The 27,167-nt window shown below is 43.8% G+C and overlaps 1 protein-coding gene across 50 annotated transcripts in view; it reads left to right on the forward strand.

The window, feature by feature from the left end:
* The window catches only part of trdn (triadin), a 471,335-nt gene that overhangs the window by 176,401 nt on the left and 267,767 nt on the right, over window positions 1-27,167 (forward strand). For all 50 annotated transcript variants that reach the window (XM_067984607.1, XM_067984633.1, XM_067984632.1 and 47 more), the window contains one exon: window positions 18,280-18,324. In XM_067984607.1, coding sequence (XP_067840708.1) covers window positions 18,280-18,324 — 45 coding nt within the window. The remainder of the gene's footprint in view (window positions 1-18,279; window positions 18,325-27,167) is intronic.

The following is a 27,167-nucleotide window of genomic DNA, read 5'->3' on the forward strand; positions in this document are numbered from 1 at the left end:
CACTTGAAGTGCCGTAACCTACAGGGCTATGGACCAAGTGCTGGGAAGTAGGTTTAGGCTGGGTGGCTCATTTTCGGCCGGCGCAGACACAATGGGCCAAATGGCCTCCTTCTGTGCCATAAATGTTCTATGATTCTATGATTCTAATTAAAGGACTTGTTACAATGGGGAGACAAAACTTCTAAAATCCTTTAAAAAGACTCAAAAGCCATTTCAACCCATTAATAGTCTTTGCCAACACTGAAAAATAGTGGATTAAGAAGCGACAGCTAAAAATGAAGGGAAGGGACGCCTCGTGCAGAGTTGAGGCCACAAGCTGACCAGTTTTGTTAATGGCTATGCCAGTCTTATGGTGCATGTTAGCAGCAAGTGTCCTTGCAGCAAATGGCACAGTTCTGCATCTGACTCTGCTGACCAGATCCTGTGAAGAGACTTCCCCACAGCCATTACCCGATAAGTGCGACAATGCCTGCAAATGTGTTTGGTGGCATCTTGGCAGTGTGGCCCTGGCATGCCTCCTTTCATGCAATGCCATATAAAGCATGACTTACTGTGATTGGGGTATTTCTGAAGAACCATTATGCAAAATGGCTAGTTAGGTCTTCATGACCACGATCCCCTGCTGCGACAACCTATATTCAGAGTTGGGGCCTCTATGTGCAGTAATCATTTGCCAAATCGAGATTTAGTCATCTCTGTCCACAGATGTGAATATGCTGCTAGTGATGGGTGGGCACAGAATACATCTCATGGATCCTGACAGGTCTGCCATTCCTTCATTGGTCCGACTTTTCCACTTTGAGTTCCACCAATATTTTCAGTACAACTTCCTCATCTATAGCTATGCTATCTAATTGCTCTACCTCTTCTTCTTGTATCCTTTCATTTCCACTATCCATGAATGTCAGAGTTCTCAAGCCTTGGGCTTTCTTTAGGATCCAGTGTTTTGTGGGACAAGTATATCTGATCAGGCCAGGTGTATCCGCCAACTGAGGGGTGGCTAAGGGGACCACCCAACAGTCCAGGCTTGGATCGCGGTCTGGACCCCCAATGTTGTCAGCAATTTTTTGACATTTTTTTAAAGCACCCCCCCACCCCAAGCCTTACAAAGAGTTGCTGCAGGCGACAGATGAGGGAAGTTTCTATTGGAAATGACTAGGGTAATTCTAGTCTCTAATGGAAGCGTTTCCAAAGTAAACTGTCTGACCTGTGACTCTTAGGGCAGTATGGGAAACATTCGACCAGTCCCAGTGAGAACTGGTAGAACTCAGTGGGCTGGATTTTCCTTCCTATTACCACTCATTTTTTGAATGTTTTGGGGCACTAAAATAAATAATATGACTTTAATGGAAATGAACATCGGGAGAGGTGGATAATGGGCAGCCAAACTTTTGTGTTACCTGCAAACATATTTAATGAGGGCACTCGGGACGCAGCGGGTGGGTTGCAGGTAGGGCCAAAAAGCATGAGGGAATTCAGGGGGAGCTATTTTGTGGTGGAAATCCAGAGGGAATGGTTTCTGCCCCATTTTCCTGCCACAAGAAGTTACTCAATGATGGCTTAACGAAAAGCCACCCTTATCACTTAGTAATGGGGCCCATGGTATCGGACAGTGAGGAAAGGCTCTGAGAAGATCATGTCCTATATTCAGCCCTATTCAAACCATTGTACCGGTCATACCCATAGTACTAAAGGCCTTGGAAATGCATCCTGCAACCACATCATACCTCCTTGATGCCCTCCCCCTCTGCACCCCGCCATTGGTAAATTTTCCCATCAGCCTAGTATGCCTAGTATGAAAATACTATTTCCATGCAAGTGCTTGAGAAATTTTAACCAGACTGCAGGTCACTCATTTTACATAATGATCTAGTTTGATGGTCTTTTCTGTAGAGTAAGGCATTGCATCCTAATGAAGGCTCTTCCTCGGCAGTGACCCTGTATGTGATAATGAATTTTTTTAAACTCATTTCTGAACATAACTTTGTGTTTTTAGAAGGTCTCTGCTAGGACTCTGGAAATCAAAGCAGCTGTGTCTTATTCTATGCCCAGGAATATAAACAACATGGATTGTCTTTCTCATTTGCTGTAGGAACTCCTAAGTATTTGCTTAGATATTAAATCGGGTCAGCAGATGTATGTGTTAGTGTGGCCCATGAAAAAGAAAATGTCTGAATCAAGGAGACTATGCAACCCTTCCCCAGGGACTGTGTTAATAGCGATTTGAAGATAAAACATGTCACAACCTGTATGTAATTATTTGTCATGAAAATACTATGTGAAATACAACAACTCAGAATGCCTGTGCCAGATTGATAGAAGAAAACAAAATCTGAATTAAATTTTGATTTAACCAGCCCACATCCTGGATCTTTACTATTGTCTGATCTAGTTCTTTTTATATGATTGTCTATATAAGACCAGATCAGTGCAGTGGTTAGTCAATTTAGCTTCATGGTATGGTAAATAATGAAAAAGTTGAAATTTCCCAGTTCGTTTACTTGGGTTTAAGAACCACTGGGGCAAAATTCAACTTTGGGGAGGGGGGCGTACAAAATGGGCAGTAACAGATCAGCCACTTGTCGTGCATTTTGCCCAATTTTCCTTTCCATTGAATTCCCATGGGGCCTCACAAGATCAGCCCTGATATCTTTTGAGTTTACCTTGGTAACTGGGTCACCGATATGAGGCAATACTGCCTGTTGTGGTTAACGTCACCACTGCCATGAATTTTTATGGGATAATTTCAAGCTGCTACCATTGAAATTTGTCAGATAAATCAGTCATCTGGACAGTGATGCATCAAGCAGGTCGCTGTAGCCTTGCTTGCCAGCTAGCAACACATTTGTCATGTTTACTTCTGGAAAGGGGAGAACAACTCAAGAGTGTGCAGCATTCTACCAGGTGGCTGGGTTCCCAAAAGTGCAGGGTCTCATCAATGGCAGTCATGTAGACATCAGGGCACCAAACAACAATCCCATGGCATTTATGAATCACAAATGATTTCATTAAATCAACACCCAGTTGGTTTTGGGCCACTGGAGCCAAATAACATAGGTGATTGTAAGATACCCCAGTGTGTCTATATGTAGGGAAGAGATGCCTGAATCTAAAAGCCTCCAACCTATCCTCTTCCATGTCTTCATCCTCCTCCTCTTCATAACAGAGGACAGACTGGCAGGCGGAAGTTCTGCTCCACCACACTTCCACTGGTGCAAAGGCAGTGTCAGTATTTCTAGGTTCTAGCCTTTAGTTTCATTACCTTGTATTTGCCCACATTAAGTGCCATTTGTCACTCATCAGTTTAGCTTTCCAACTGATCCAGGTCCCTTTGTATTTAGTTTGCCTATTTTTTTTCATCTCCATTTGCTGAGCTACCTGTGCTTTTTTACTGTAGGGGCAAACTTTTTTTGCTCTTATTCCTTATATTACTTCCCTTTGTTTCCAGTCCTTGTTGGTATCTATCTCTACTGTATCCTGCATATGGTATTTCTAAACAGAATTCACTTTTCTTCTGTGCTTTTCCTCTCTAATTGTGCTGACCGATCTGGTTTCCTTGGCTCATTACTCATCCCGTCAAAATCCACTTTTCTAAAGTTGAGAGTATTTTTAAGAACATAAGAACATAAGAAATTGGAGCAGGAGTAGGCCAATCGGCCCCTCGAGCCTGCTCCGCCATTCAATAAGATCATGGCTGATCTGATCCCAACCACAAATCTAAAGAACACAAGAAGTCGGAGCAGGACCCGGCCACATAGCCCCTGGGCCCTCTCCGCCACCCACAGGGCATTGACCGATCCGAACTCAGCTTCATGTCCAATTTCCTGCCCGCTCCCCATAACCCCTAATTCCCTTTACTTCTAGGAAACTGTCTATTTCTGTTTTAAATTTATCTAATGATGTAGCTTCCACAGCTTCCTGGGGCAGCAAATTCCACAGACCTACCACCCTCTGAGTGAAGAAGTTTCTCCTCATCTCAGTTTTGAAAGAGCAGCCCCTTATTCTAAGATTATGCCCCTAGTTCTAGTTTCACCCATCTTTGGGAACATCCTTACTGCATCCACCCGATCAAGACCCTTCACAATCTTATATGTTTCAATAAGATCGCCTCTCATTCTTCTGAACTCCAATGAGTAGAGTCCCAATCTACTCAACCTCTCCTCATATGTCCACCCCCTCATCCCCGGGATTAACCGAGTGAACCTTCTTTGTACTGCCTCGAGAGCAAGTATGTCTTTTCTTAAGTATGGAGACCAAAACTGTATGCAGTATTCCAGGTGCGGTCTCACCAATACCTTATATAACTGCAGCAATACCTCCTTGTTTTTATATTCTATCCCCCTAGCAATAAAAGCCAACATTCCGTTGGCTTTCTTGATCACCTGCTGCACCTGCATACCAACTTTTTGATTTTCTTGCACTAGGACCCCCAGATCCCTTTGTACTGCAGTACTTTCCAGTCTCTCGCCATTAAGAAAATAACTTGCTCTCTGATTTTTCCTGCCAAAGTGCATAACCTCACATTTTCCAATATTATATTGCATCTGCCAAATCTCCGCCCACTCACCCAGCCTGTCTATATCCCCTTGCAGGTTTTTTATGTCCTCCTCACTCTCTACTTTCCCTCCCATCTTTGTATCATCTGCAAATTTTGATATGTTGCACTCGGTCCCCTCCTCCAAATCGTTAATATCGATTGTAAAGAGTTGGGGACCCAGCACCGACCCCTGTGGAACACCACTGGTTACTGGTTGCCAGTCCGAAAATGAACCATTTATCCCAACTCTCTGCTTCCTGTTCGATAACCAATCCTCCACCCATGCCAGAATATTACCCCCAATCCCGTGATTTTTTATCTTAAGTAATAATCTTTTATGTGGCACCTTGTCGAATGCCTTCTGGAAGTCTAAATACACTACGTCCACTGGTTCCCCTTTATCCACCCTATACGTTATATCCTCGAAGAACTCAAGCAAATTTGTCAGACATGACTTCCCCTTCATAAAGCCATGCTGACTTTGTCCTATTAAATTATGCTTATCTAAATGTTCCGTTACTGTCTCCTTAATAATAGACTCCAAAATTTTACCCACCACAGATGTTAAGCTAACTGGCCTATAATTTCCAGCCTTCTGCCTACTACCCTTTTTAAATAACGGTGTTACATTAGCAGTTTTCCAATCTGCCGGGACCTCTCCTGTGTCCAGGGAATTTTGGAAAACTATCACCAAAGCATCCACAATCCCTACTGCCACTTCCCTCAAGACCCTAGGATGGAAGCCATCAGGTCCAGGGGATTTATCCGCCTTGAGTCCCATTATTTTACTGAGTACCATCTCTTGAGTGATTTTAATCGTATTTAGCTCCTCCCCCCCGAGAGTCCCCTGTTTGTCCAGTGTTGGGATATTCTTAGTGTCCTCTACTGTAAAGACTGAAACAAAATATTTGTTCAGCATTTTTGCCATCTCCATGTTTCCCACCATTAATTTCCCGGTCTCATCCTCTAAGGGACCTATGTTTGCCTTAGCCACCCTTTTTCTTTTTATATAACTATAGAAACTCTTGCTATCTGTTTTTATATTTTTTGCTAATTTCTTTTCATAATCTAACTTCCCTTTCTTAATCAATCCTTTAGTTACTTTTTGCTGTCTTTTGAAGAATTCCCAATCTTCTATCCTCCCACTAAGTTTGGCTACCTTATATGTCCTTGTTTTTAGTCGGATACTATCCTTGATTTCTTTACTTAGCCACGGATGGCTGTCATTTCTTTTACACCCTTTTTTCCTCAGTGGAATATATTTATTTTGAAAGTTGTAAAATAACTCCCTAAATGAACACCACTGCTCATGTACCGTCTTACCCTTTAATCTATTTTGTGCTCCTCATTGTCTGTCATATGCCTAACCATAAAATCCACTATATTGTGGTCACTGGTCCCAAGGTGTTTTCTGACTCTGATCTACTTTTATCATCTCCTGGTTGTTAGTTAATATCAGGTTCAATAGTGTCATTGCTTCTGTGAGTTCTTTGACCGATCTTTCCATGTAGCAATCCAATGTTGTGTTCAAGTTCACGTTTTCAATTTTATTGTACTCTTTATATTTCTTAATTTAACCATAGTAAATCAAAGTCACCCGTAAAAACTGCCACTGTTCCTGTACCTACTTCCCTTATTTGATGGCAAATTCCTTCTGACTCGATGGTACGTAGCAGATACCCATAGTTAGTTTCCATTCCCCTTTGCCTCTCATCTCTAATCATCCCATCCAATCCTCCGATTATGAAGCAGCCCATGCCAGCATACAGCAGGTTCTAAACACATTGGGTGCTAAATTGGGCCATGTAGTGCCCGTTGTTTTGGCACTACACGGCCTCTCTGACACGCACACACATTTCCAGCGTGACGTGTGCTGGACGCCATCTTGGTATAGGAGTTAGCGCAAGCGCAAATGCTGAATGCTGGAAGCATGTAAAGTAGGGAGAAAATGAATGCAATCAGTGTGCAAGGCTGATTTAAAGTGATAGACACCATTTTGGACCTTAAAGCTCAACTCAACGCACAATCTTAACCCTGACCATCTGAACATGTCTTACAGTGCCTGAAGGACCCCTCACCAGCACTATTTAAAGGGGCCATGCAGATGTTGCAGGTTAGTTACTGGATTATTGCTTCTGGCTGCTGGTGGAATAGGAAGTGTTTTTGAAGCTCCCTATTCTTACTGAGATTTCCTAGAGTACATTTGAGAGTGGTTTGGCAGGTACTGCCTTACGGTTCGGAAAGTTACAACCGTGGTTGAACAACATTCCTGGCAACCATGGGCGGTCTGCTAGGGCTCCTGCTGGGCATTGAGCATGACTGGGAGCATGAAGTGAGGCCATGCATAGCAAGTCAAGCTGCGAGGAGACAGAGGACGAGGAGGCGCAGGGCACCGAGCAGGAGGCCCTACCCAATGAGGGCCTTCCCGGACCAATTCTCTTACCTCAACATGACCTAGGAGGATTGCATCCGATGCTTGAGGTTCACCAAGGAAGTCATGACCGAGATCTGTCAACTGGTGCGGCCACAACTGCAGCCTCAGAGCAGGGCGAGGACAGCATTGCCTGTGGCTGTGAAGGTCACCGTGGTGCTGAATTTCTACGGCTCAGGATCATTTCAGGCCTCTGCTGGTGACATGTGCAATAACTCACATTATGCAGTGCACTGCTGCATAAGGGAGGTCACAGACGCACTGTACCACATGAGGAACAGGTTCATCACCTTCCCTTTCCACAGAGACAAGCAGAACGAGCGAGCACGGGCATTCGCTCACATTGCTGGCTTCCCCATGGTGCAGGGTGCCATTGACTGCACGCACATTGCCCTTCATGCCCCCGCATATCAATTCAGCCGTCTTCGTCAATCGATAGGGCTTCCACTCCCTGAACGTGCAGTTGGTGTGCGACCACACGCATCGAATCATGGAGGTTGATGACTGCTGACGCCTTCGTCATGCGGCAGCCCAACATACCAGCTATCTTTCACCCTGCTCGGCAAGTCAAAGGTTGGCTACTGGACGACAAGGGTTATCCCCTCACACCATGGCTCATGACACCGGTCAGGAACCCACGCACATGTGCACAGCAGGCCCATATTGAGAGCCATGCTGACACACGCAACATCGTGGAGCACACCATAGGCCTCCTGAAACAACGCTTCCGCTGCCTGGACTGGTCTGGAGGAGCCCTGCAGTACTCCTCTGAGCAGGTGGGCAGATTCGTGTTGGTATGCTGCATGCTGCATAACCTCGCCATCATGAGGGACCAGCCTTTGTCACCACTGAATGGCGAGGACCCTGAGCCAGAGGTGGAGGAGGAGGAGGCTGAGGAGGAAGAGCTGAGGAGGCGGTGGAGGAAGAGGGAATGGAGCCGGAAGAGGAAGTGGAGGAAGACGCAACAGGAACCACTCGCCTTGTCTCTCGTGCTCGCCTGATCCGTACCCGGTATCAATAATGTCAACTACATCCCCAACTCACCAACAGTCCTACTCTCCCCACCTTTATGCTCCCACAAGACAATCAAATCACCCTCCATCTGATTACACATTGGTTTCCCCCTCAGCTCGTTGCATAAATAAAAACCACCACCAAATGCAAATTCAAAGTCTCATTTATCAATGAATAAATGAAATGCAAACAAAACAGAACTATTCATCCTTGTGCATTCCCTTAGTGCCTGTTGTTCGTGTGCCTTTACCTATCCTAGTGCTCCTATGAGTTGCTTCTCCAGTGGCTGGAGCATGGCTGGTGGGAGGCTGCTGGCCTTCATAGAATCATAGAATCATAGAAGTTTACAACATGGAAACAGGCCCTTCGGCCCAACATGTCCATGTCGCCCAGTTTATACCACTAAACTAGTCCCAATTCCCTGCACTTGGCCCATATCCCTCTATACCCATCTTACCCATGTAACTGTCCAAATGCTTTTTAAAAGACAAAATTGTACCCGCCTCTACAACTGCCTCTGGCAGCTCGTTCCAGACACTCACCACCCTTTGAGTGAAAAAATTGCCCCTCTGGACCCTTTTGTATCTCTCCCCTCTCACCTTAAATCTATGCCCCCTCGTTATAGACTCCCCTACCTTTGGGGAAAGATTTTGACTATCTACCTTATCTATGCCCCTCATTATTTTATAGACTTCTAGAAGATCACCCCTAAACCTCCTACTCTCCAGGGAAAAAAGTCTCAGTATATCCAACCTCTCCCTATAAGTCAAACCATCAAGTCCCGGTAGCATCCTAGTAAATCTTTTCTGCACTCTTTCTAGTTTAATAATATCCTTTCTATAATAGGGTGACCAGAACTGTACACAGTATTCCAAGTGTGGCCTTACTAATGTCTTGTACAACTTCAACAAGACATCCCAACTCCTGTATTCAATGTTCTGACCAATGAAACCAAGCATGCTGAATGCCTTCTTCACCACCCTATCCACCTGTGACTCCACTTTCAAGGAGCTATGAACCTGTACTCCTAGATCTCTTTGTTCTATAACTCTCCCCAATGCCCTACCATTAACGGAGTAGGTCCTGGCCCAATTCAATCTACCAAAATGCATCACCTCACATTTATCTAAATTAAACTCCATCTGCCATTCATCGGCCCACTGGCCCAATTTATCAAGATCCCGTTGCAATCCTAGATAACCTTCTTCACTGTCCACAATGCCACCAATCTTGGTGTCATCCGCAAACTTACTAACCATGCCTCCTAAATTCTCATCCAAATCATTAATATAAATAACAAATAACAGCGGACCCAGCACCGATCCCTGAGGCACACCACTGGACACAGGCCTCCAGTTTGAAAAACAACCCTCTACAACCACCCTCTGTCTTCTGTCGTCAATCCAATTTTGTATCCAATTGGCTACCTCACCTTGGATCCCGTGAGATTTAACCTTATGTAACAACCTACCATGCGGTACCTTGTCAAAGGCTTTGCGAAAGTCCATGTAGACCACGTCTACTGCACAGCCCTCATCTATCTTCTTGGTTACCCCTTCAAAAAACTCAATCAAATTCGTGAGACATGATTTTCCTCTCACAAAACCATGCTGACTGTTCCTAATCAGTCCCTGCTTCTCAGACAGCAGTCTGAGATCCAAACACAGCAGTCGGACCTTGGATGACAGATGTTTGTGCTGCAGTGGAAGCTGTGACATCAGTCATCAGACACTGCATCATGGTGGGTTCCACAGGTGCGCTGATGGAAGTGACCACCCGTTCCATGTTGGAAAGGATGGGCTCCAAGCTCTGCGCAAAGCCCTGTGCCAAGTTGGAGCTGGACTCCTCCATGCTCCTTGACATTGTGTGCAGGCTTTCCAGGGCCTCCGGCGAGCTGACACCTGTGGTATCTGTTCCCCCCGCCCCGGTTCCTGTGCACTTGTGCTCGATGTCTCACCACGTGCAGATCCCTCCTCTAACCTAGCCTATAAGGACACGCAGTGTCAGTCTCTGAGCTGGTGGAAGCAAGTGTTAGGTCAATTGACGGTATGGCTTCAGTGTCCTTCTCCTCTTCCTGCTCCTCCTCGGACGGTGCCGCCACGTGTTCTTGGGTATCTGCAATGACAAAGGGAAACAGGTTGAGTTGTGGAGTGGGGAGAGGAGCAAGTAAGACGTGCAGTCCGACAGCATTGGCAGCTCGTGAGTCAGAAAAAATTATGGGAGGAGGGAGATGTGGGAATCGAGAAGAAGCATTAGATATGCAGAGACCCCCTTCGTCGGGACCTTCAGCGCAGCATATTGTCACGGCAGCAGCGACGGCCCGCCCAATGATCCGAAGCACTGTCTCTTCTAGGGGGGTGAGACCGTGTAAACGTGTGTGGTGCAATGCTCCTGGCGTTGACTTCCTGCGTCACAGCCTGCCAATGCCTGTGGTGCTGCAGTCTGGAGGGTCTCCTGCCACCCTCCGGCTACCTGTTGGCCCTCCTTCCGTCCACCCCTTCCACCAGGGCTTCCAGTGCATCATTAGAGAAGTGTGGAGCCCTCTCCCATGCTGATCCTGCTATCCTTGTGGCCATCTTTCCTTCCTCCTAGTAAACAGTGTACCTGCCATTTGAAATGTGCACCTGCACCTTTAAGAGGTGCAGGCTGCTGCTGATGTGCGCTGTGCACACTCCATTTCCGACTTCCTCATTCTCTGTGCAGCCTCTTAGCAGCGCGGGTAGCACTGGCTGCACGGAGATATCATGGTAAGTAGCAGCAGCACCAAGCTCACGTGCTGCCTGCTTAGGGGCCATCAGGCACGGGCTACTAGCGCATCACGCTACCCCTGCCCGAAAATGGCCCTTATCAAATTTTTCCCCCATTAAGTCTTAAGCTGACTAGTGGCAGGTAACATTCATGCCACATAAGTCCCTATCTTGAGAGTTTCCACTTTATCCGCACCTGGATCAGATTTCTTTTACTATCAGGATGTGAGTGATATCGGCAAAGCTGCAATTTATTGTGCATCCCGACTTGGCCTGAGAAGGTTGTAGTGGGTCTTTTCCTTGAACTGGTGTAGTCCTTGACCTGATGATGCTCCAACAGTCGTATTAGTTAGGGGATTCCAGGATTTTGATCCAGTGCTGACAGTATATTTGCAAGTCAGGATCACTGCTCTTGTTCTTCTTGGTGGTAATGGTTGTTGACTGGGAGGTGATGTTGAAGCAAGTTTGGTGAGTTGTTGCAGTGCATCCTGTAGATCATACATACTGTAGCCATAGTGCACTCGTGATGGAGGAGATGGATATTGAGTCCAATGGCAGGGGTGCTGATCAAACGGGTTGCTTTATCCTGGATGGTGTCGAGCTTCTTGAGTGCTGCTGCAGCTGTACTCATCCAGGCAAGTGGTAAGTTTCCAACACATTCCTGACTTGAGCTTTGGAGACAATGGGTAGGCTTTGAGGAGTCAGCCATTTGCTGCAGAATACTCAGTGTCCGGCATGCCCTTTTAGCCAAGTTGCTGATATACTTGTCCAATTAAGCTTCTGATCAATGGTGACTGCCAGTCTATTGATGGTGGGGGACTCGTCATTGGTGATGCTGCTGAAGATCAAGGGGAGGTGATTGGGTATTTGCTTCTTGGAGACGTTCATTACCTGGCACTTATATGGCACAAATATCACCTGCCACTTGTCAGCCCAAGCCTGGATGTTGTTTAGATCTGGCTGTAGGCTGGCAAGGGCTGATTTCTAATTGGAGGAGCTAAAGATAGTTGGACCGAGGACACTTCTCTAATGAACTCCTACAGCAAGGGCTGTGATGATTGACTTCTGACAATCACGACAATTTTCCTGTGTGCCAAGTATGACTCCAGCCATGGTTGGTTTTCCCATTGACGTCAGTTTTGCTACAGCTCCTTGGTACCCTACTGAGTTGAATGCTGCCTTGATGTTGAGGCATCGTTTCACATCGTTCACCTGACGAAGGAGGTAGCCTCCGAAAGCTTGTGAATTTAAAATAAAATTGCTGGACTATAACTTGGTGTTGTAAAATTGTTTACAATTGATGTTGAGGGCAGTACACTCACCTCTCCTCTGATATTCAACCCTTGCGTTCATCTATGGATCAAGGTTATGATGAAGTCTGGAGCCAAATGGTTCTGGTGGAACCTGAAATGAGCATCAGCAAGCATGTTATTGGTTCTGCCGCTGATGGCCCAGAGAGCCCCATGGATACCCAGTTTTAGGCTATTAGGCCTGTCCTTAGTCTATCACACTTTGCAGGGTAGTACTGCCATACGATATGATGGAAAGTGTCATTACTGTGGAAACAAGACTTTTTCTTCACAAGGACTGTGCAGTGGCCACTCCTACCAGTGCTATTGTGGACAGGCATGTTCCTTCACCATGTGGCAGGTGCGTCTTTCAGAACTTGGTCGGCTCAGTCAGTGGTGATACCATCAAGCCACTCTTGCTTCAGTCAGTGCTTCGTCCATATGGTGTTCAGGAGGGAACAGGCTATACCTGTCGGAAGCTGGATGTTGGAGATGGATTGGTCCGGGATGTTGACTGATAATTATAACTCTGAGTATGACTATGTTAGGTTCCCAGATGTTAGTGAGGGGGACTTTGGGATTGCCTAAGGTTTGATAGGTCCATCTGACATTTGTCTTATGATTGTGTTCTATAGCGATAGTTTATAACCGAGTGGCTTGCTAAAGCAATTTGAAAGTTAACCAGATAGTGTGGGATTGGAATCATGTGTGTGCCAGACTAGGTAGGGATGGCAGGCTCAAAAGGTCAAGGGCATTAGCGCTCAGTTGGGTTTTTACAATAATCCAGCAGCTTTGATGGATTTATTTTCACAAATGGGTTGCCAGTCCAGTACTGTAAGTACCACACTACTGGTCCATCTCTGTTAAATCAAGTTTTCTTTCATATTAAAGGCTACATCCCCTCACAGTTTGACTTTTCTTTCTATATGAAGTAGTCTGTATCCTTGGACAGAAGAAAACAGAGTAGTGGTCAATGGATGTTTTTTGGACTGGTGGAATGTAAACAGTGGTGTCCCCCAGGGATCAGTGTTAGGACTATTTCTCTTCTCAATATATATGTACGTAAACTGGACTCGAGTATAGGAGTATATCATTATTTGCGGATGAAACAAAAATAGGAAGTATGACTAACTGTGAAGAGGAATAAACAACTTCAACAGGACTTAGACAGGTCTGTAGATTGGACAGATTGTTATTGGATGAAATTTAATGTGGAATAACGTGAGGTGATACATTTTAGGAGGAAGAGTAAGGGAGGATTATGTAGACTAGATGGTAAAACTTTAAAAGGAGCAGAGAAGCAGATAGTCTTAGGGATTCAGATTCACAAATTTTTAAAAGTAGCAGTTAATAAAGCCGTTAAAAATATATGGATATATGGAGATCTAGGTTTTATAAATAGGGGCAAAAATTATAAAAGCAAAGAGGCAATGCAAAACCTGTACAAACTATTGTTAGGCCACAGTTAGAATATCAAGTCCATTTTTGGGTGCCCTACTTTAGGAAGGATGTGAAGGCCATTGAGAAGATACAGAGGCTCACATCAGCCAAACAGTCGCCAAGGTTGAGAAGTTTTCATATGAAGTGTTTTGGGAAATCCTCAGGACCTCCCAGCCCTCCACTGTACCGTAACATTGAGCATCAGTATCTTTTCTATCTCTATCACTCTTTATTTTTCTTCTAAGTCTGTTCTTTTAGCCCTTCTCCCTGCCCTACAAGTTTAAATTCTTCCCCATTTCCCATTTACCCTCTTTGCAAAGGCATTAGTATTGATTTGAATCAGATGAAGCCTATCCACCTGTACAGCTTAACTTAAAAACAATAGTACAAATCTAAACTAATGAAAATCTGTAATATAAAATAACAGTTAATTTTAATTAATAATTTATTAAGATATAACATTTAAAGTAACTTTTTGAAAGTAACTTCACTTACATATTTGGCCACTAATGGCATTTATGAGTTTGCAAACTATCCACATCACTGCTATTGAATGACCTATCACATTGTAACAGTAAAAGTGAAAATGATTGCAGAACAATAATGGTACATACTGACGATTTAGTATAATATCAACTGAAGATAGGAGCAATATTAGTGATAATTATATTCCTCCAGCAGCAAATCACAATGCAAAATGTTGTCTCTTACTGCACTATTTTTTGATGATTCTAGGTTTTAATACTAGGCTTCTACTTACAATGATTCATTATAGTTCATTACCATTTTCTTACTAACCTCCTACTGTGGGGATATTACAGTTGCCTGAATGCCTTTTACATCATTATCCAGGTTTCAGTATATTGTTGTTGATAGCCCCTGTAAAGGTTAACTGTAGAGAAACTTGTCTAATAACCTTTTTGCAAGTTATAACCCATTGTGCCGAGCCTAACATAAACATCAGTCCTCTCTCCACAAGTTAATACAAAATGCAACACACCAGTAAAAAAAATAATAAAGACAAAAATCCATACAATTAAAAGCCTTGCATCCAGCACATGGCCATAGTCTTTTTTTATTCTCAGGATGTGGGCGTCGCTGGCAAGGCTGGCATTTATTGTCCTTGAGAAGGTGGTGGCAGGCAGTCTTCTTGAACCGCTGTAGTCCATGTAATGAAGGTACTCCCACAATGCTGTTTGGTAGGACGTCTCAGGAATTTGACCCAGTGATGATAAAGAAAGGACAATATATGTCCAAGTCAGGATGTTGTGTGACTTGGAGGAGAACTTGAAAATAATGGTGCTGCCATGTACCTGTTGCTCTTGTCCTTCTAGGTGGTGGAGGTCGCTGGTTTTGGAAGTACTGCCAAAGAAGCCTTGGCAGCTTGCTGGAGTGCATCCTGTAGATAGTACACACTGCAGTCATGGCATGCCGGTGGTGGAGGGAGCAGATGTTAAAGGTGCTGATCATGTGGACTGCCTTCGTCCTGGTGTTGGGTGTCTTGAGTGCTATTGTAGCTCTATCCGTCCAGAGAAGTAAATAGTATTCCATCACACTCCTGACTTGTGCCTTGTAGGTGATGGAGAGGATTTGGGGAATCAGGAGGTGAGACATTCATCACAGAATACTCAGCCTCTGACCTGCTCTAGTAGCTCCAGTAGCCTTGGCATTTATGTGGCTGATCCAAATCAACTGGATCAGCCACATAAATGCCAAGGCTACTGGACCATTCTGGTCAATGGTGTCCCCCTGGATGTTGATGGTGAGGGACTCGGTGATGGTGATGGTATTGAAAGTCAAGGGGAGGTGGTTAGGTTCTCTTTTGTTGGAGATGCTCATTGCCTGGCACTTGTATGGCGCAAATGTTATTTGCCACTTATCAGCCCAAGCCCGGATGTTGTCCAGGTCTCACTGCATGCGGGCATGGACTGCTTTGTTATCTGAGGAATTGCAAATAGAGATGAACACTGTGCAATCATCAGCGAACAGCCCCGCTTCTGACCTTATGATGGAGGGAAGGTCATTGATGAAGCAGCTGAAAAAAGTTGGGCCTAGGACACTGTCCTGAGGAACCTCTGTAGTGATGTCCTGAGGCTGAGATGATTGGCCGCCAACAACTACTATCATTTTCCTTTCTGTTAGGTATGACTCCAGCCACTGGAGAGTTCTCCCCCTGATCCCCATTGCCTTCAGTTTTACTAGGTCTTGTTGGTGCTAAACTCTGTTGAACGCTGTCTTGATGTCAAGGGCAGTCACTCATTTCACCTCACCTCTGGAATTCAGGACTTCTGTCCATGTTTGGACCAAGGCTGCAATGAGGTCTGGATGGAACCCAAACTGAGCATTGGTGAGCAGGTTATAGGTGAGTAAATGCCATTTGATAGTGCTGTTGACAAAGCCTTCCATCACTTTGCTGATGATTGGGAGTAGGCTGATAGAGCAGTAATTTTCTGGGTTGGATTGGACCTGCTTTTTGTGCACAGTACACACCTGGACAATTTTCCACATTGTCAGGTCGATGCCAGTGTTGTATCTGTACTGGAACAGTTCAGATAAGGGTGCAGCTAGTTCTGCAGCACAGCTCTTTAGTGCTACAGCTGGGATGTTGTTGGGGCCTGTAGCCTTTGCTGTGTACAGTGCCATTTCTTAATGTCACATGCATTGAATCAAATTGGCTGAAGATTGTCATCTGTGATGGTGTGGACCTAGGAGGAGGTCAAGAAGGATTATCCACCTGATATTTCTGGCTGACGATGGTTGTAAATGCTTCAGCCTTGTCTTTTGCACTCAGGGATGGGAAATAAATGCCGGCCTCACCAGCGACGCCCACATCCCATGAATGAATAAAAAAAAAACATGCTGGGCTCTGCCATCATTGAGGATGTGGATGTTCATGGAGCCTCCTCTTCCCATTAGTTGCTTAATTGTCTACCAGCATTTGTGACCAAATGTGGCAGAACTGCAGAGCTTTGAACCGGATGCGTTGATTGTGGAATTGCTATAGCATGCTGCTTTTGCTATTTAGCGTGCACGTGGTCCTGTGTTGCAGCTTCACCAGGCTGGCACCATATTTTCAGGTACGCCTGATGCTGCTCCTGGGATGCTCTTCAAAATTCCTCATTGAACCAGGGTTGGTCACGTGACTTGATGGTGATGGAGGAGTGTGGGATATACCGGGCCATGAGATTGCACATTGTAGTGGTATACAATTCTGATGATGCTAATGGCCCACAGCACCTCATGGATGCCCAGTTTGAGCTACTAGTTCTGTTCTTAATCAATCGCACTTAGAATGGTGGTAGTACATGGAAGATTGTATATTATACTTTCCCTCCCTTATTAAAACATATACAAAGTGTATGTCACATCTCTGTACCCCTCTCCCTGTGCTCCACTCTCTAGCATGGAATGAGACCACACTAAACATCACAACTGTGGCTTCGATGTCAGACCGCATGTGATCAATTCCATGGGAGATCAGCAAGTATATATCTTAAAACTGATTACAGTTGATCGGGAATTTTCTGTCATTACTTTTACTGCAAAACTTTTTGTGAATGTACGAAACAAGCGCATGCAAGATCCACAAGCAGAAAATCTACACAATTTACTCCCGAAACCAAAGAACAAAATAATACTTTTATTTCAAAGGCAGACAATATTAAGAGACTGGATGGTCTATCAGAATTGTTGTCATGAACTGACACAATCAAAAGACTGAGATAAAACTATATGCTTCTCAGCTGTATCAGCCTGTGATAACTACCTTGATAACCTTTCCAGCTTACTACTGCTGTATATTTAAACACATTCAAGGTTTCCTACCAAGTGGAGAGTTTTGACTCTAACTTAGAAAGCTAAAGAAAAAATTATTGAAATCTTGTTTCAAAATATTAAATTCAGTGGTGATTGTTTAGCTGATGCGAGTCAGTGTTTCTATGCTTAGGAGAGTTTCATAATTGAACATACTGAAGTTTTTTTTAACAATAAAGAAAAATACATTATGTGGATGGTGACTCAGTAGCAGGGTAGGAATGATATTTGGGTTTATTTGGACTTTAGAACAGCCAAGTCCAAGTTTTAAGTTAGTTGCACAGTGATTTCACTACGCTAAGAAGCATGGGTAATAAATGCCATTATTTTGAGTTACATCCTACCCATCAGTGTACCAAGCATCAGGCAGCCACATCCTGGATGAATGACCCATTACATCACAGCTGTATAGTATTCCATCCATCAGGTGATCAGGATTAGACACCAACTTCACCAAGAATTGGACTTTCCTTCCCTTTCTGGAACACGGATTTAAAATGACATTCTTTTGTTGCTCAATATCTTTCATTCTCTGAAAATAGGCTTTAAAAGAGGTGTGACAGACTACTGAAAAATGTTGGAAGTAGGACTTTTTAAACTTACCTGAATTATCTTGTCAGTGAGGTAGAGAAAAGCTGAGAACGGGTCATAAAATACCACAAGAAAGCTGAAAGAGAGAGAAACATATTGATGTTTGCTGAAGTCTGGGAAGCTACTTTGCTTTCATGTTCTAGAAAGCCAGAAAGTACCTTACTCCTGGCTTGTTAGTGATTGGAATTTTTCAGCTCTACTCTCACATAAGAAAGAAACTGAACAACAAAATCTCTTTGAAAATGTTCACAAAAATATTGTTGCATAAGGTATTGAAGTTTTTTAACATGCAAAGAACTCCACACAGGCAGAAGATCCAGCATTGTCTGCTTGTGCTTTTGTCGCAGTCAAATCACTACCAGATATAAAACCTGCATTCTTACTAGTATAATAACATTTCCTTTTGCATTCTTACAGAAAAGAAAGATGCTGTTACTGCTACCAAGCCCAAAGAGATTAAAAGTAAGTATTTCACCTCAGAAAATAAAACAGAATTAATTTTGAATTGAAATTATGCTCTTTACCTGAAGACCATGTTGGTAGAATTTTAATTAAGAAATTTACAGGAATAGTTCATTGTGATTTATGTCTGTGTCCTGATGCCGTGGATGCCTCTAGGTTTAGATATTCAAATGTTTTTTCATTTTGAGCTAACTGGACCAAAAACAGGAGAAAATTAATTTCTCTATTAAATGTAATGTGTCAAGTGGGTTATAAGAAGCATGGCTAGCAAACATTTATGATCAATAATAATGTTCAGTGCCAGAGACAGATTAACAGTGTGAACATAATTTGTGTCACGTAAGCAGTAGTGGACTCTTTCTGAATGTTTCCTTATCTTCATTTGCATTTCACAAAGTTAGGATTTTTCACCAAAATTATTTTTCTATATATAAAGTATTTCTAGCAAAATGTTGACAGAGGTAGAGATGAGGCTAATCAATCAGGGAAGCCATGCTTATAGAATATCGTTTCCAAATAAATAAATTCACAAATTGGGAATCGGTTCCCAGCGACGTGCATAACTTTAATGGATTGAAGTGGATCAGATCAATTTATTAAGGTTCTTAACGTATGTCTTTGAAGGAAAATACCATATTGGATGGAATATATAGGAGCCGATTTTCCTAACATTGCGTCGGGGAACACCACGTTCCCCAAAAAGTCAGGGAAAAGGGCTCGGACACCTGTTACGCAAAGTCTCTGCCACTTTCTGCATTGCCCTGGAATTTCTGGGTCTACCCCAAGGGATGCAACAGGGGCTGTGTCTCCAAAACGCACAGGCTCTGCATTGCTATGGTAATGAGGAAACGGGGCAATCCCAGCCACCCACACTAATTACCTGGCATTGCAGCTTGGGAGTTCATAGTGAGAGGAGCATCCCAAGAAGCTGGCTGCAGACTTGAGATGGGCCCCTCTTCAAATTAGGAGGTCTAGGGGGGCCTAGCATCAAGCTAAAGAGGGTGCTAGTTGTAAGTAAAAAGCTCAACTCTTCTTTCCGTCCCTATTTCTTGGTGCAGGCCCTGCAACATTAAAGGGGCAGGTGCAGTAAAAGCCCCATGTGCTATCCTCCAATTTGCTATCCTCCCTTTAATTCTATAACCTTTATTCTTCCATGGTAATCTTCCATGGGATACCTTGTCAAATGTGCTGTATGGATCTAGGCAGAGAAAAAATTGTCCTCACCAATACTAAAAGGGAGCAACAAAAGAAAATGTAGTTTGAAATTGATCGGAAATCTTTAAAACCTCAGGCAGTGATAGAATGAATTGGACAACTGGAGAGCTGTATACTAAAGGGGGACCTCGAATTTAGCCCTTTTTTAAAACAATTTTTCATGGTGCCCACCCCCCTTCAGCTCCCATTCTAAATGGACAGTGTCTAACTTGAGCGTTGCTCAGGCATTCCTTATACATTGTGAGGTATATGCCTGACCTAAATAGAAATCGAGGACCTAATGAGCGTAGTGCACAACTTGTGAGCTTGGTTATGCTGTAGATCTCAGCCTCTTTGCCTGATTTTCTGGGAATCAGGCTCCCACCATAGCTTATCAACTCCGGCATCTGTAATTGCAAGATGTAAAGCTGAACTGAAACTAATGGGGGTAAGTTTGACTTTTTGCGATAGTGCAGAATGGATGATAGCAAATTGGGAGCCCGTTTTACATCTCTCTCGATTTTAATTTCCATGTAAAATGGGTTGCCAATTCGCTATCACCCACTTTACACTATCGCGCAAAGTCAAAATTATCATCAGTGTATCATGCTTTAGTGCTGTTGAGGTGATAGCCCAGGATGGGTTACATGTGTTACTTAAAGTTTCTAAAATATCCAACAAAGTGCAGTTCAGTAAAATACTGGTATAGACTGGAAGTAAGAATGAGTTATTAATTGTTTGGATTAAAGCTCAATGATGTATAAAAAAATTTTAAAAGTGTATGGTGTCATCATTTGCAGAATTGAAGAAGTATTTTAGTGTAAAACTGCAACAAGTTTCAATAATAAAACCAATCATGAGCTGAGCAGATTTAGCACCAAAAATATGAATTGGAAGTGTACTTTTTTACTACACTGATGTGTATGCTCAAGGATTAACAAAAAGTGATTTAAATCTTGATGGGTAACTGAAATTGTTTATTCCCACCAGCATGATGCAACATGGTGCCGATGCAACTAGCCTATCTAGGAAGATTCCAGACTAGCCCTGCCTTCAATTTATGCAGTGAAAATTAGCACATTATAATAGTAATCCTGGTATATGATAATATTGTGATAGACCAAGTTGTCATATCAAAGGAAAGAAAAGTTTAATTCTGGAATCTATTGCGATTACATTTCTCAGAACAGTTAGTCCTTTACCAATTTACATTCAGTTATGAGACATGAACTTTTTGAAGTTATGTAGACTGTTAAGCAGAGCAATCAACAAAATCCAGGACAAAGCAGCCCGCTTGATTGGCACCCCATCCACCACCCTAAACGTTCACTCCCTTCACCACCAGTGCACCGTGGCTGCAGTGTGTACCATCCACAGGATGCACTGCAACAACTCGCCAAGGCTTCTTCGACAGCACCTCCCAAACCCGCGACCTCTACCACCTAGGAGGACAAGGGCAGCAGGGAACAACATCATGGGAACAACACCACCTGCACGTTCCCCTCCAAGTCACACACCATCCCGACTTGGAAATATATCGTCTTTCCTTCATCGTTGCTGGGTCAAAATCCTGGAACTCCCAACCTAACAGCACTGTGGGAGAACCTTCATCACTTGGACTGCAGAGGTTCAAGAAGGCGGCTCACCACCACCTTCTCAAGGGCAATTAGGGATGGGCAATAAATGCTGGCCTTGCCAGCGCCGCCCACATCCCGTGAACGAATAAAAAAAATGCTAGGACCTGGATTTTCTGGTCTACCAGAAATCTCAATAAATCAGTGACCGTGCAGCCTTTGTACTCAGCCATCTCTATTTGCCCTGAATCCAGTAGACCTTCTGAGTTTGAACTAATTATAATACTTGCGGCCAGCTCCCTGTGGTATTTCTGGTCTCGTTGGCTTGTCCACCTCAAGCAAACAGTGATAACAAACATCGTTAAGTTCTTCAGTGTCATGAGATACGATGACCCTGAAAATCTACAGACCTTCTGGCATTCTCCCAGAGTAATGTTGTCGGGAGTCTGCCGGAAGGCCCAGAATTTAGGCCGGGACCTGGATATGTTGGCTGTCATCCTTGTGTGGGTATTCTTACTTGGCACTTGAAAGAGATGGAGCCTCCGCCTGCCCATTACAAGCCCAGTGATGTAAGAGGGGGCCTGGGGTGGGGACTCCAAACATCAGAATTTCCACACCTGCACTCTCTAAGTCGATGTGGCTAGTATAAGCAGATGATACACCTGGTGAGACTGCTAATTAGCAGCTATGGGCCCACTGGGAGTCCAGGTCAGGATCGTTGAAAAGCATTGAAGTGAAGTTCCTGTATTTGCGCAGTGGTCACGAACTAAACTTGCCACAGAAATTTAAGTCAAGTCATTTTAAGTCTAAATACCCTTTTAATTATGTGATGAGTATTAATTACTGCCAGTCAACCTCTCTGGCACTGAAAATTAACTGTTACAAGTGTGGGGTCTCATTCCTTCAGATTTTAATTGTTGTTGGAGATTTTTTTTTAAATTGAAATTACATTTTTTTCTACTTTTTCTTTGTCACTTTTTTTTCTCTCTTTTAATCCAATCTTTCTTTCCCTCTCTTTATTTCTCTTTCTGTATCTGATTTGACATTGAATTCACCCACTCTAATTTACACTTCCTTCTCAGTCCTTGTGCTGTTAATTTCACAATCCTTCACAATCACGGTAAGTTATGTGAAAGAAGATATGCCTGGATGATCAACAGCCAGCATACCCTGATTGGCCTCACCTGCTAAGATGCCATTGTCTATATCTCTAGGCCTGGAAACACCTACATTCACTGGTCATTAGAGAACTAGATGCAGAGTTGTGCTATCTGCTGCACAGATACTTGCAGCTACCATGCAACATAGGACTGGCACATCTGGTGACAGTTATTATCAGCTGTGGCCTGAACTTCGCTCAATTCTTGCAATGCTGACCTATGGGGATGCTGTGATAGAATGGCACAAATGGCAACCCCCCTGACAACTATCTCTACTTCCACATCAGCAACCATCAAGCAAACTGGTCGGTCACTTGCCTGTAGTCTCATGCCTGCACCTTGGGTTTCCTTTCCCTTCATTTTTCGTGGTCTCTCCATTCTGACACTTCCCTTTAATTGTTTGCACCCTTTCTTTCCTCTACATGCAATTTTCTGATCCTTCTGAGCTATGCTTGGACCTGTGCCACAAGCTCAGGGATGCATATGGCAAAAGTGTGTTCCCTACATATATCCAAATCTGCACCATTTTTAAATTTACTCTTGGGATGTGCACATCCCTAGCTACTGCAGTACAAAGGGATCTGGGGGTCCTAGTGCAAGAAAATCAAAAAGTTGGTATGCAGGTGCAGCAGGTGATCAAGAAAGCCAACGGAATGTTGGCTTTTATTGCTAGGGGGATAGAATATAAAAACAGGGAGGTATTGCTGCAGTTATATAGGGTATTGGTGAGACTGCACCTGGAATACTGCATACAGTTTTGGTCTCCATACTTAAGAAAAGACATACTTGCTCTCGAGGCAGTACAAAGAAGGTTCACTCGGTTAATCCCGGGGATGAGGGGGCGGACATATGAGGAGAGGTTGAGTAGATTGGGACTCTACTCATTGGAGTTCAGAAGAATGAGAGGCGATCTTATTGAAACATATAAGATTGTGAAGGGGCTTGATCGGGTGGATGCAGTAAGGATGTTCCCAAAGATGGGTGAAACTAGAACTAGGGGGCATAATCTTAGAATAAGGGGCTGCTCTTTCAAAACTGAGATGAGGAGAAACTTCTTCACTCAGAGGGTGGTAGGTCTGTGGAATTTGCTGCCCCAGGAAGCTGTGGAAGCTACATCATTAGATAAATTTAAAACAGAAATAGACAGTTTTCTAGAAGTAAAGGGAATTAGGGGTTATGGGGAGCGGGCAGGAAATTGGACATGAAGCTGAGTTCGGATCGGTCAATGCCCTGTGGGTGGCGGAGAGGGCCCAGGGGCTGTGTGGCCGGGTCCTGCTCCTACTTCTTGTGTTCTTTAGATTTGTGGTTGAGATCAGATCAGCCATGATCTTATTGAATGGCGGAGCAGGCTCGAGGGGCCGATTGGCCTACTCCTGCTCCAATTTCTTATGTTCTTATGTTCTTATGTACCCTATGAAAGTGGTGGTGGGTCTTCAAGTTATGATTGTTTGTACAACCTGGTGGCTTTATAAACCACTTCAGAGGCATTAAGAGTCAACTATGTAATGTGGGACTTTAGTTAAGTAGAGGTGGTAGTTTCCCTTCCCTGAAGGGCATCAGTGAATCAGTTGGGTTTTTTAACAGTCCATCAGTGTCTTAGTCATTTTGTTTTTCCTGATTTATTAAATTCAGTTTTACAACTTGCCTGCTTGGTTTATGAACTCGAGGCCTCTGGGTTGCTAGTCCAGTACCATAACCATTATAAAAACTATCCCACCTGAAGCTATGCATAATTATGAGAATAAGTCGACCTTGGAAAATTGGGTGTGAAGACCGTACGTCCATTTGGGTCAGCATGACACTTGTCTCAAACCATTCGGGTGCAAACTGCACCTAAATCCGAAATTCAAGGTTTGTGGCACATTTATTATGCCCAGCAATGTTTAGGTCCGAGCCTTATCGAATGATTCCTGTGGGATGGAGGCTAGAATGGTTTATTCCTATAAGTGTCTGGCATGAGCCAGAAATATGTATGAAGCGTCTTTTCTTGGAACTGGTGATTTTTTTGACTGAAATTGGTGGCATTAGAAGTTCTGCTTCATTTCTGCTGCACCCTGCTCTCTTCGGAAAGAATGATTGTAGCCACAATGAGTAGCATTCAATAGCAATCAATAGCATTGCGGATCATATGATGGACTGATAACCTCCACCTTTTCCCAACAAATAACAGGTTTGAGTAGCATAACATTGTTATTTCGGGGTGTTAGACCATTGCCAGCATTTTTGACCCTTAGAAATTCACCCCCGCTGTAGCACAGAAGTCCTGCTGCTCAAGGAACTGGAGTAAAAGAAGAAAAAAGGCATTTTGCAAATTTTTAAGTCACTGTACAGAAAAGTTTTAAACTATTATGAGTGGGATGGCTTGGCCCGTCCTTGGCTCATATTATAATTATGTGGACAGCCATCTAATATCTAAAAACATCTGGTTTGTTATCTGGTATGTGATCCGTGTTCAAAAGAAAATGAAATAGTGAATTTAAAATAAAATTGCTGGACTATAACTTGGTGTTGTAAAATTGTTTACAAAAGAAAATGGTGTTAAGAGTCCAGAAATGAATGGATTAGAAGTCAGGTCGATGTTTCATCCTGTTAATATTATTGCAGGATAATAAATATATATATTTTCCCACAGGGTCTTTGACATGTGGAACAAACTTTCATGAAGGAAATTGTTTTGGGGTAAATTGTCACCTTTTAAAGAGAGCTGGATTGATGCCCAATGAAAAGGGGATTGAAGATTAGAGAGATAGTTGAGGTGATTCAAAGGTGATCTGGTATTCCCAGTAGGGAGTGAATCTTGGAAATCATGGTCTGTGCACTTGCACTTTCCCAAGATGCACTCCCTAGGAACATCAGCTTGTGAAATCACCCCTATTAGTAGCATTGCTTTCTTCAGGGAAGGTAGTAGAAGGAATTAATGACTTGAAATTGTGCACCATTGTGCCACCGGCACAGATGATAGTGTGGCACAAAGGAAGTGGAAAGTTGGGATTTTGATCCCGGCACGATTCCGTGGTTGTGTCGGGTTTGCGTAGATCTGCACTGGGGCAAAAGAGGCTTGCACTGCTCCCACGCTCCAATACATTCAATTGTGGCTTCCCTGATGCTTTTTGGGATGGTGGGGGGGAGGGGGCATAGGAATTTGTGTTCTATTGTACATTTGTCACAATGTTGTTATGGGAACCTTGGAAAACCTGGAGAGGTCCACTCAATGCAGCAATGGTGCAAACTGCACTTTGCAAAGTTCTGATGTGCTGGGAATGTGCCAGAGCACAATTTCAGGCCCCTTAGTGTCCTTAAATTAGGGGATCGACAGTTGAGGGGGGGGGGTGATATCCACAATAGAATAATCAGGTGTGGATGGAGTGGGTCGAGGAGCCAAAGAGACTTTTTTTGCTCTAATCTTTCTCATATTCTTAAGAATGAGGTGCAGCTGAACTGCTTTTGTCAGTATGGAGGCTTCCAATTCAGTTTAAAACATGGGACATTCATAATAACCACGTTAGATAAGGCAATTTTTCCAGTTCTTATAAATCAGTGTGTCTACAAGCTCATTACATTTTCCTACACATTTTCACTTTTGATCTACTCTACTCATTTTAGGAATGCATATTCTTTCTGCTGGTTGAAATATTAATTCCCAATAATTTATCTATTAATTTTCATCAGCATTCCACACCATAATTTTGAGATTATCATTCATTTTCTACTGGGGATGCGGTTGAACAGTAATCGTGTCGTGATGGTTACTTGGTTATTCTGCAAAATGGATAGTGTTTATTTCTTCTTGCGCCTAATACTGCATATCACATCGAACTATTATAACTCCAAGTTGTGGAGATGCCGGTGATGGACTGGGGTTGACAATTGTAAACAATTTTACAACACCAAGTTATAGTCCAGCAATTTTATTTTAAATTCACAAGCTTTCGGAGGCTTCCTCCTTCCTCAGGTGAATGTTGTTGGAAATGAAATCCTCGAAATGAAATCGCATTTATAAATCACAGAACAATGCTTGGTGATTACAGACAGTTTTTTCAACTGCCCGTTGCCAAGGCAATCAGTGTGCAGACAGACAGGTGTTACCTGCAAGGTCTCCGATTATACAAATCACCAAAAAAAAACAGAGATAGAGAGGTAGAAACATAGAAAAGACAGCAACTGACCAGTTATATTAAAAACAGATAACATTTGTTCACTGGTGGGGTAACGTGTAGCGTGACATGAACCCAAGATCCCGGTTGAGGCCGTCCTCATGGGTGCGGAACTTAGCTATCAATTTCTGCTCGACGATTTTGCGTTGTCGTGTGTCTCGAAGGCCGCCTTGGAGTACGCTTACCCGAAGGTCGGTGGCTGAATGTCCTTGACTGCTGAAGTGTTCCCCGACTGGGAGAGAACCCTCCTGTTTGGTGATTGTTGCGCGGTGTCCGTTCATCTGTTGTCGCAGCGTCTGCATGGTCTCGCCAATGTACCATGCTCTGGGGCATCCTTTCCTGCAACGTATGAGGTAGACAACGTTGGCCGAGTCACAGGAGTATGAACCATGCACCTGGTGGGTGGTGTCCTCTCGTGTGATGGTGGTATCTGTGTCGATGATCTGGCATGTCTTGCAGAGGTTACCGTGGCAGGGTTGTGTGGTGTCGTGGACGCTGTTCTCTTGAAAGCTAGGTAATTTGCTGCGAACGATGGTCTGTTTGAGGTTGGGTGGCTGTTTAAAGGCGAGTAGTGGAGGTGTGGGGATGGCCATAGCGAGGTGTTCGTCGTCATTGATGACATGTTGAAGGCTGCGGAGAACATGGCGTAGTTTCTCCGCTCCGGGGAAGTACTGGACGACAAAGGGTACTCTGTTGGTTGCGTCCCGTGTTAGTCTCCTGAGGAGGTCTATGCGATTTTTCGCTGTGGCCCGTCGGAACTG

This window comes from Heptranchias perlo, chromosome 5 (genome assembly GCF_035084215.1).
Source record: "Heptranchias perlo isolate sHepPer1 chromosome 5, sHepPer1.hap1, whole genome shotgun sequence".
Classification (NCBI taxonomy): Eukaryota; Metazoa; Chordata; class Chondrichthyes; order Hexanchiformes; family Hexanchidae; genus Heptranchias; species Heptranchias perlo.